The 11,679-nt window shown below is 41.3% G+C and overlaps 1 protein-coding gene across 1 annotated transcript; it reads right to left on the bottom strand.

The window, feature by feature from the left end:
- Positions 1-241: 241 nt before the first annotated feature.
- TRMT6 (tRNA methyltransferase 6 non-catalytic subunit) lies at positions 242-11,543 on the bottom strand. The gene is made up of 11 exons (XM_037494963.2): positions 11,286-11,543; positions 8,754-8,881; positions 7,276-7,385; positions 6,640-6,731; positions 6,432-6,515; positions 6,048-6,172; positions 4,956-5,314; positions 4,470-4,555; positions 3,758-3,860; positions 3,570-3,656; positions 242-2,270 (listed from the first exon to the last, which is right to left on the bottom strand). Exons 1-11 carry the CDS (start codon positions 11,411-11,413, stop codon positions 2,079-2,081), a joined length of 1,494 nt encoding a protein of 497 aa, XP_037350860.1. The 5' UTR covers positions 11,414-11,543; the 3' UTR covers positions 242-2,078.
- Positions 11,544-11,679: the final 136 nt, after the last annotated feature.

The following is an 11,679-nucleotide window of genomic DNA, read 5'->3' as shown; positions in this document are numbered from 1 at the left end:
TTGCAAATTTGCTAATCTAATGGAGAATTCAGAGATTACAGAATGATGTTTTTACTTTTTGGCTAATTCACTTAACTCTCCTGGTGACAGAGTCCAGAAGTCATAGAATTTGTCAATTCATCTGTTCCAAAAGTGGAAGTCTACATTACAAACAAGATAAAAACATTGTATGACGTGGCTATGCACACAGGCACGGTCTTCAAGGAGTGGTTCCCAGGCAGCAGCTCCTGCACCTGGAAATTTAATGGAAATGTGTATTTTCTGCTCTACCCCAGGCCCACTGAATCAGGAACTTTGGGTGGGAGTCCAACAATTTCTATTTAAAAAGCCCTCCAGTTTATTCTAGTGCACACTAAAGTTTCAAACCACTAAATTAGCAGTACTCAAAGATGAGGAAAATTGTATGAGAACACGTTAAGGTTTACTTGTGCTGCTGGTGTGTGAGATGAGTCCACAAGTCAACTCCAAGGGCAGCTACACGGACACACAGGACCCTGGCAGTGCAGACCATCAGACTGAAAGGAATTGGATGGGACTTGGAAATTTGTTGAGTCCCAGTGGTTCTAACAGTGACTACAGAGACCAGTCACTACTGGATGCCTCTGTGCATATATATGTGTTCTCTCCTTGACCAAACTTGAGTAGTGGTATGTGATGATGACTGTTTACAAGGACATGTTCAAGGAAGTGCTAATCGGGGCATGTTTTCTTGGTATACGGACCAGGAGTCAAAATCAACTGAAAGCCAGTGAATGTGGTGTCACTGACAGCACCATTAATGTAAGTCAGACAAATCATAGTAGGAAAACACTTTTATTCCTCAAAAGCAATTGTTTTAAGAAAAAGGAATCAGAACTGTACTGGATGGTAGTCACACTGGCCATTATCAGCATATTACATGCTACTGGGGAAAAGCAATGTGTTTTTTTTTTTTCTGAGATGGTCTTCGCTGGATGATCCACATCTATTCTGTAAGGATGCAGACAATCCACATGAGGCATGTTCAGTGAGCAAGACTCATGTTCTAAAATGGACAAAGGTCTTGGCTTACTCTAAACACTTTCCTTGGCTGTAGCAGATGACCAAATAATTTGATTCTATTTTTTTCAGAGCTTAGAAAAGCTAACCACTTAATCATGACAGAGCTCAATAAACCAGCATTAATAATCACAAGAAAAGGCACTTTAAAATACATTTCACAGGGAGTGACACTAATATAGAGAACTGGTTGAAGCCCTGTACTAAATTTCATCATAATTCATACAGATAGTGCATTCTGTCTCCATGTGTATATGTGCATACATAAATATATATGTGTGTGCGCACGTGTATATCAACATTCAAATACATATATATGTATGTATATATAGCTCCATCAGTCTCTGGGGAGGGGAAAAACATCTGTTTACTTTTGAATAGTACACAAAAATTCTAGTCACTTTATTTGGAACAAAGAATGGGGGTCAGCAAATTAATTTAAAGAAGTACCCTACTTTACCTATTGTCCAAAAAAATACAGTAAAATAAATACTTAGAACTTTCCTAGGTCATCAACTATTAAAATAAAATCTAGCATTTAAAAAAAAAGCTTATCACTCTGCAGGGAACAGGGTAAATATTTTTGGTACTGTACATCTCACACACATCCATATTGCTTAGGCTGAAGAGCATTTGGAATGAACAGATTAAATTTCTTCTACAAAATTCACCCTTTTAGTACCCACCAACTTTCTGTCATATTGTATTATTTCACTTAGTGTAATATAAAGTCACGTATAAATATATTTTTAGGCTGTCTAAATTCTCAAGATACTTGCAGAGTACTAAAAGTACTTGAAGGATTTTTGTGAAATAAAAATTGGACAAATTCAGTCCACCCCTATACCCTAGATTTGGGTATTTTTGTGTCAGAGGGGGACAGAAGGCTTACTCATCCTTCCCAGGAACAGGTGTCTACGTCTGTTCTTATTCTTAGGATGTTTAAAAAAAATCCCAACAACAATTAGTAATGGCATTTAAAGTTCACTTGCTAGCTATATAATGCCTGAGAACAAAAATCAAAAACAATTTCTGAAAGGTTAACAGTCAGACTCCAGGCATTTCCTTTTTTTAGCTGCTGGCTCTTCAGTTTTGTGCAATTCTAAAGTGCTCAAGTTGGATTTGAGATTGGGGTCTGCTTTAAGGTTGTCCATAGCAACAGTAAAGCCTGAGAGGAGGTACCCCCCACCTCCACTCATCAGTAGTTTGGGATGACTTCGATCTGGCAAAACCTAATCAAGAAAGAACAAAAGACAGTCATGTTTTCCTAAACAGATAAAGCATGTGCTAACAACACACAGGAGAAATATCAGGATGTAAACAACAGTTTCTTTTGAAAATTTAAATGGACCGATTTCTAAGGAGTCCATCATTCACGTGACAGTATAGATGAAAGTAGAGGTACTGGTTCAAAGTGGTTTTCTTCTAAAAATTAAAACATAAATCCTGCTCCTTTTTAAACCTGAGCCAAGTTTCTGGTGGATCAGATACAAATGGTTTATGCAGGGTCTACGCTTTGCTTTCTTCCTCTAGTTCCACTGTTTCATGGCAACAGTGGTGCGTGGTCCGCTGAGTAGCTACTGAGCATGAACTCTTCTCTCCTGTCACCATAACTGAACAAGATGACTGCAGTGAAGAGCAGAGTTGCCTAGGCTCTAGAGTGTCCTGGACTAAGTAAGATGTCCAAGAACAGGGCAGGGCCCGTGGTAGCCATAGAGATGCTTCCCAAAGGTCTCTCCTCAAGAGGGAACTGGCTGTAAGGAGTTCAGGCAGCAGAAAGCCTCTAGCTGCTGCTCCTTTGGGATGCAGCATTCACACCCAGGGAGGCTATGGGCCACTGCAAGTTGATAACTGAGCATGGGTAACAGGACAAATCATTTCTGCCCAGTAAAGGACTCTTTAAGGCATTTTTGCTTTGCAGTTTTCCCAGCATTCTGGCAAGTCTTTCTCAGAGAGCACTGCTGGCCCTTCCTCCCTTCTCCCCCGCACTCTTCACCCTCCCTTACCCTCCTTATAGGCATCAGACCTGCATCATGGTCTGACAGTTCTCCCCAACTAACCCGATGCCTTCTCCCTTATCTTTCAAAGGCACGTCTTCAGAAAAAGCTCTTACCCCTCTAATTCCACCTTGGTCTATGCCTTTCTAGAGGACCTGAAGTGATCCAGAGTCCACCAATAAATCCTGAAATTTTGCTGCAAAGACACCCAGCAGATACATCCCAAAATCCCTTGTTGGGATTTTATTATCATCATTCATTTCCTCCAGGGTGATATTAAGGCCTTGGGGAAACAGGAACCAAAACTGTTTGCATTTTGAATGTCTGTAGATTAAAGTTATAGAGTAACAGACCCTGACCAGAAAGGAGGAAAAAATAATCAGGAACTGTCAGGGGACTTTCTTGGCGTTTCAGGCAGGAGGCTTTTCATCTGTAGAGAGAGTAACAGTGCCATCTCCTTTTCAACACTCCCAGCACTACTGCAAAGAGCCAGTGACTCAGGAGAGCTCCTGGAACTGCTGTAAGAACCCATACCTGGTAGTTTCTGAGCCAGGTTTCAGACAGCCTGAGGTTGATGACCCCTCCTCTTTCCCGTAGTTTTGTGTAGCATTCCAACAAAGGCTGAAAGCATAAACAGAGTTCTGTTAAGAATTACTTCAAGGGCCACAACCAGCATTCCGATGCAAGAATTCCCATCCACCCTGTTTCAGCTTCAGTATTACCTCTTTATACTGACAGTAGACCACGAAGGGCCTTGAAGGGGCCACAAAATTCAGCAGCGACAACAGCAGTGGGGTTGGATGGAATCGACTAGCTACAATTAAACTGCAAGGAAAATATTAGACAAATAATTTCTTTCCATTCCCAAAATAGAGCATAGATTTTAAAATGCATTCAAACGATCATGTGTTTATCTGCATGACTCACACAGGAAATATTTTAAATATACCATTTTAGAAATTCAAAACAATAAAGTCACGAACTGTTACTTTCTAGAAAACATGCACTGGGTTATAAGCTTTCATGGTGGTTAGCAACTCTAAGTAGCATTTAAAGACATTAATTTTAAAAACAAATCCAACATTGCAATACCAGCTTTGCAAATATCTGAATCTAGATTCGCAGAAAGGCATTCCTTCCTCCTTGCCACTAGCCAGTATCACATCAATTTAAATGTCCCTCCACCTGCACCTAGTGGGACTACACAGCCCCTCTTGAGGTACCATCACCAGAGAATTCCAAATTTCTTCTAAAATTCTGACACCAGCACAATAAATTTCCCAGCTCCACCAGCTGCAGCCTCCTTTCTTTAAAAATCTAAGACAGAACCACCATCTCTGCTCCCAGTACAATCAAGGCAGGAAGAGAGTGCTAATCTGTCTGAAGCAGAGCCCACAAGCACCAAGACATCTCCTGCATTCTTTCATCACGCACCCATCTGCGTTTCTTTCACTCAGCAGAGCAGCGGCCTCTAAATGTCTTTTTCTCAGCTCTTCTTGTCTCCTCTGCTTTTCCTGAATCTTCAAGAAGAAAAATAAGAAACCAACGTACTGAGGTCATTCAGTCAGGTTTATGGAAACGCTGGTCTGTCAAAACATTTCAAGAATATTTATCAACTTGGACTAAAGCAATAGTAGGAGGTCAAGTAATGAAGGAAGTTAAAACACACAAGAAAGTCCCTACCTTATAATACCATCATTAAGCCACCTATACAATGCTTCTGCACCCTAAAGGTCCATCCCAAAGATTAAACTGCACGAGTGTGTACACCCACACCCACACTCTTTCTCCATCTGTTTGATATTTAGTATTTTGGGAGGTGATGCTCCAAAACTCAATGAACTCTCATTGCTTACATGAAGTTAACTGAGGCCCTGCGGGGAACATTATGAAGGTGATGGGGACTCTTTACGTTCTTACATAATCCTTTTTGCTTCCTGTCTCTTTAGGCTCCTTATTTTCTGGGTCTTGAGAAACAGTTTCTATTGTTTCTTGCTCTTCTGGGTGGTTGTTCTCTGGGGCCTCTGCCATGCTGTCTTCATTCTCTAGTTCAGGAGTCTGTTTTTCCTCCAATGTGCCATTACTTTCTTTAACTGAAGCACTGTCTTTTGGTTCTGAAGATAATGACTCGGCAGAAAACGTTCCATTGAGAAGACTGTCCACTTTGTTGAGTGGGAATTCATAAAGACCACTGAGGAAAGATTTGGGGAAGCCAAAACAAGCTGTTGCTGCCCGGACCGGGCCACCTCCAGGGTATAGCTGAATAATGGAACCGAAACCTGAACAGATAAAAGAAATTGACATCTACTCAAGGAGGCAACTCTAGACTATGCAAACCCTCAGGGTCCGACACTGTAAGACTAAAGGTTTCTATTCTTTGTGTAGAAGCTGAAGGGTGATGCAGTTTCCAGGGATTCTATCTGGAGCCTATGACTATTTCTAGTAAGGGCTCTATAATTCCAAAACTGATAAATAAAGTCTTAAAGCAGCTATTGCCCACTCAATACTACAGTAAAACCCTGTGAGCAGGCACATCTGGTTTGGCAACTAGCCCTGAACTTATCCCTAGTCCAGTTCTCATATGGGGCAGTTAAAATTTCTGATCTTCTACGGGTTCAGAGAAAGGTCAGACAAAATCAGGCTGCGTTGGACACAGCCTTCAAGGACAGAATATAGCCCTGTGTTCTTCCCACCCAAATTCCCTCAGTTCAGCCACTTAAGATGAGTATCAACTATCCAAGAATTCACTGAAATCACTGTCCTGGGGGTGCTAAGCCCAGGACTTCAGAACCATCCCCGCTGACACAGAAGCTAAGTGTCATGCAGTGCTACCAATGCAGGGGAGACTGGACTGTGCAGGAGGGCCCTGGGGACATGAGCTGTGCAGGGCCACCCAAGACATTTCATTAACCTCATAGTAACTCCACCTCACTTTCTGTGACTTTGATTTTTTCAGATTCCTCTACTCATATCACGGCAGGGTCTTATGAACTTGAAAACATTAAATCTTACCTCCCATTCGTTCCATCATTGCACCCAGCACCAAGCCTGCACATGTTTCCATCACAATCATTTTATTGCCAGCACGGATATTTCCCAATGTCAGCATCTGGGCTAGTGTATCATATCGCATGTGGCTAAGGAAAAAAGAATGATTCGTTCATCTTTAGTTAGGCAAAATCTGCTATTTTGATCATTATTTTTCAAGTTGTCTTTGCTTCATAAAAATATTGACAAGATTGATTGCTTTGGAGGCTATAATAAAAAGGACTTACAATTTATGAAGTAGGAGGACACTTTATGCAGGTGAGAAAGTTTTTCATTTTACTTAAAATCATGACTTTCTTAAAGACATATTTTCCCCCAATTATACTTTTGAAAGGAAACAAAGCGTACTTAATTTTTCCAGGTTCTCTTGCATAATACATAACTGAGAGAATGCGGGTAGATGGCTTCACAACGGTAACGATGGCCTCGTATCTAGGGGAAAAAAAAAACAGAACACCCATTTTTAAAATCTAGTTTTAAAAGATTTTTTAATATGTATCTTTCAAATCTAGAAAAAGATTTACTATCTTTGTCCTTTTCAAACAAAACTACTTACTTCTTTTTCTTCTTTTTTATGTATTTATCCTGAGCAAATTCTGTCTTGTCTCGGAATGTTGTACTATTTTCAATTAACTGCTGAACTATTTCCTATAAGAAAAGGAGTAAGCAGATTTCCTGAAACTATTTTAACAGAACAGATGATTTCAAAGGTTTCTTACCCCAGAATGTATCCAAAGGACGGATTCTCCAGTCCCTTTTCCACAGAAGTCCAAATAGATGAACTGTGTATTTTTATTCTCTATCTAGATTTTGTATTAAAATACAAGTACTTTATAACTCTATTTAAAGCATAGTAAAAGAACAGGGATACACAACAAAGGGAGAGGTAAAGGAAACTGTCATTCCTGAAGACAATGGTTGAAATCACTATCGAAAATGAACAAGTTAAACTCTGATATGCACTGATACTAAATCCTCTACCACTAACAATGTTAGTAAAGTCATTCATTATATTCCTGAACATAAGAGATGAAGTCCTTGCTCTACTGAATTGCATTTACATCTCAAAGCTATTTCTAATAAAAGTAACGAGTATAATTTTTACATTTTGTCTTAGGCAAAGTCTGCTTTAAAAACAAAGCCATTTCCTAAATATCAAACAAAACAAAACACAACATCCTTTGAATTTTACCTCTCCTTTAATGCCTTTGTCCTTTAAAGCTTTTATGTCATCTTGAGTAAGTTTCTGAGATTTCCCATCATCAATTATATTTCGATTATCAGTGCCCGCTTCTTTGGTCTCTAAAGAAGGAAATTGCTCTATGACATTTATGATCAGAAATTATTTTATAATCTTTCTTTTTCTAAGTTTATATCCACATTCAGTCCATCAGCCACTCAAATTTGGCCTTCCAGTTCCACTGCCCCTACCCCAGTCCACTAATCTTTCTTGCCATGACTATTCCAAGCTTATCTTCCTGCTCCCACTCTTGCCCCACATTCACCTGGACATCAGCTCTCTTTTTATAATACTAATTGGCTCAAATACTCTGATGAACAAAACCATACAGTGGTTTTGAATACTTTCAAAAGAGGACCAACTTTTAAGGTTGTATATGACCTAGCCCTGACTGTTTTCTGGTATCATTATTGGAGCTCTAATTTAGCCACATTGTCTTTCCTTCGGTTCCTAAATGAACCGAGTACGGTCCCTCTGCAGGGCTTTGGTACTTGCTGCCCCCTCTACCTGAAATGCTCTTACAACAGATCTCTGAGTAGCTGGACCTTTTCCATCACTCAAGGCTGAGCTTATCATGTCAGCCAAGTCTCACCTCATCCAATCAGTCCCTGGTTCACTTCCCTATCCTTTCACCTTCATAGCATATCATCATCTGAAATGCTGTTGGCATGTCTACTTGACTATTTTTGGTGTTTTCTATTACTAAGGGAATTCTGAGATGGTCGAGTTCATGAATTATGTAATCACATGGCTGAATCATGCCTTGACAAAACTATGGATGTTAACTTTTAAGTATTCTATTAACTGGTATGAACCAGAATTTTAACATTATTTTAATTACTTAAATTTGTTATTTATTTTATTGTATGTTCACATTAATATTTATGTATTTTAATTAATAAGTTAAAATTATAGAGTCCTTACTACCTACAAGGAACTCTTAAAAATTTCCTATGTGTTATGTCACTGAACATTTGACATAGCCCAGGAATTAAATGTGTTTATTGTCCCATTTTACAGATGCAGACATAAGACTTGGAAAAACCAAATAACTTGTCCCAAGGTTATAAGTGATGGCGCTGGAACTTAAAGCTAGCTAGTTGAATTCAAAGTCAGACCTCTTAATCTCTATTGTACAGTTATTACTTAACTTGTGGGCACAGTTGTTATTTAACTTCTAGGCCAGCTCTACAATTGCTTTTACATCGAAGTGGCAAGAACTCTTGGGATTAAATGCCTTGCCTAAGGTCAGAGAGCCAGTTAATGATGGGCGGGGGTCAGAATCTTGATATCTCAAAGCCAAAGGCAGACCATGCTAAGTTCTTCCACGATAACTTTAGATTTCTTTGTGGCACAAGTTAATTGGGGGTTGACAGGTTTCTGACTAGCCAACTCAATAACAACTATTTTATTCTTGCAAATTCAGGTACCTGAAGTAGGCTCTTCCTTTTTCTTTTTAGGCTGAAGACTTCCTCCATGGGTCACTTCAAATGTGGTACCATAACTGTGGCCAATGACGTTATCCAGGTAGAACCACTGTTTTTCAAAAGTTACTTTCCTGGGGAAGAAAATTCAAATCAATTAGTTGAATCTGATTTGCATTCAGTATAGACAAGACATGTTCAATGTAGTTTACTTTAAAACTGGCCTCCACAAAGGATAGTCAGCAGCAGTATCTCTGCACACAAAACTGAAATGAATTAGGACACTGTGCTGAGGCAGAGACATAAAGTTATAATATAGGAACCATAAGAATACTGAATTTGGAATAAGAAACAGGAATAGTAGACATTCCTCTTGGCAGGCACTGTTTTGACTCTAGTTTTCACTGACAGAAAGTCCAAATAAGATTTTGTGCATTTCCTGAACAGCATAAAGGGTGACCAAGATTGCCAGGCTTCTGGTCACATACCGTGACACCACTTGCAGCTTGCACAAGAAAATCTCAAAACCAAACAATCATTGAAATAACAGGAATTTTACAAATTCCCTGGCCTACCTATTTTCTTTGAAAATTATCTAATAAAAGCTAAGTTATATTTACAAATAAATCAGACTTAAATCTACACATTTGAAATCATGTTCTACTGAGGCACAGGCAACTTTAGGTTTTCCCAAGACCCAGATTTTTATCTTATTGCAATTTTTTTTAAAGATTTTTTTTAATTTATACATACAAGAGCTGGGGTACAGGCCAGGGGTGTGGGGGTGGTGAGAGGATTCATCACAGACAGAGTGGGGAGCAGAACAAGCAGATCGAATGAAATACACTGCTGAGGGGAGCAACGGGCGAGTCAGGCGAGGTCTGCCTCGCCATGTGGGTTTCTCCCTGGCTGGCCGGGGATTGAACTAATGCTGCAGAGGCTGTGGATTGCTTCATAGTGTGGTGCTTAACCCCCTGCGCCACCAGGGAGGCCCTCTTATTGCAATTTAAAAGGGAAACCAGATAAAAATAAATTTTCCCTTTAAAAAAATAAACAGCAAACATCTGCTATGTTGATCTGGGGTTAGACAGTATGTGGAAGGTGTGGGACACAAATCTTTTTAGAAAAGTATCTTGTCCAAGATTCAGTTACAAAGTGGGAGCTGGAATTCAAATCCAGGTCTGTCTGACTCCAAATCTTGGTCTTTGTCACTATGTCACACGGTCAACCCAGGCAAAGATGAGTGGATGTCAGGAAGCCCTACCCAGCTTCAGGATGTAGCCCATGACCACAGAAATCTGAATCCTGTAAGAGATGTAACAGTTAACTGTTTGTGCCCTTGGAAGCTGATCATGAGAGAATGCATAGACCACATCACCCAGGCACCCTTGCTGAATATGTCCCACCCTTGCTGGACCCTGGATGCATCACCATTCTTTACTAGTTCTCGGAATCCTGCCATGCTTCTACATATGTATATAACATTTCTTCATTTAAATCTCTACATTTGAACCACCTGAATGAATTTCTGTTAGAGTCTAAGTGACACAGGAAGAGTTAATTCTTATTCTCTGCTGGGTCCCCATTTACTAACCCATAGTACATACTCAAAATATTTGCTGACATCAAACTTCCCAGAGAAAATAAAACTCAGGTTGGCCCAGAGGTGCACCCTGTACTCATCCTTTTGGCACCCAGGTGCTAATAAAATACTGGGACTGAGTTGCACTGGGTGTACCACCTGGCAGCTGGTATGATATGCAAAGGAGTGTGTGTCACTCTACATGATTGGCCTGACAGGATGTCACTGTCCCAGTCTGGAGAGGAGAGCCCAGTCAGATGGATGTGGAGCTATGTCTTTGCTGGGAAAGAGTCAGGATTGCTTCTGCCCAGGGTGACCAGTGCAGCCAAGGAAAGAGGGAAGGGAGAGTTTGGCCTGGGATATAACTGAGCTCAGAGGATCATTTTCTAAATATATGGAAACTAAAGCTATGGCTTCTGCCAGGAAAAGTGATGATGAAAAGTGTTTCCAAATAAATGCCTAAAAAGTACTTTTTAAACTAAAGATGTTGCTTTCTGTGTCCTGGCAATTAAAAAAAGCTATAGTCTAAAAGACCTCATTATTAAGAAGCAAACTCAAACAACCACCCTTTCAACATTAAGCAACGTAAAAGGTCAGTGTGAGAAAGAACCCAAGGAAAGAGCCCTGGGACAGGGGTTTGGCGGTTGGAGAGAGGACAGCACCTGGGTACCAAGAATAATAAAGGGACTCTGGACAAACTGGGAGGGAGGCTGTGGGCCTGGCATGAAGCCAAGGAAGGGGCGCTCTTTAGGAACGCAGGAGGGGAAGGAACCCGAGGATGGGATGCTGGGGGAAATGTCAGTCCGGGAAAACCAGGGAGGCGATAACCAGAAGAGACCGGGGACCCACAGTCAAGAATGGATCCCTGATATGAAGCGTATGCTGGGAAAACGTGGAGAAACGGGGTATCTTAAAGCAGAGGGAGAGAGATCCCTAAGGCCAGAGACTTGACTTACTTTCTCCGCTGGACTTGCACAGCTTTGAACACTTCCTCCCGCTTCAGCACCACGAAGTCGCCGTCGCGGATACGGTGGTCCCCTGGAGGTGCTGGCTGTGGGCCTGGCTGCTCCCCTGAGTCCTCCATGACGCTCAGGCCGCCGCTGCAGGCCACCGCGTCTCTCCGGTCCCCCTCGCCCTCCGTAGTCGCCGCAGCCAGCCTCCCAGACTACAGACGCAGGGGACACTGAGCCCGCCGACCAGCACCGCCCCCACGTGCTGCGCGCCGCTTCCGCTTTCCGGTACGAATCTCCGGACAACTTCCGGGAGCCTCACGACTTCCGTCAGGCTGAGCTCCTTGATTGGCTGAACGCGTTCCCGCCCCCTCCTGTCTGGCTTCATCCTTGGACGGAA

The sequence above is a fragment of the Talpa occidentalis genome, unplaced genomic scaffold (genome assembly GCF_014898055.3).
Source record: "Talpa occidentalis isolate TD23 unplaced genomic scaffold, MPIMG_talOcc4v2.1 talOcc4.10, whole genome shotgun sequence".
NCBI lineage: Eukaryota > Metazoa > Chordata > Mammalia > Eulipotyphla > Talpidae > Talpa > Talpa occidentalis.
Note: the sequence above shows the minus strand (reverse complement) of the source record. Positions and strands in the feature narration are given on the sequence as shown.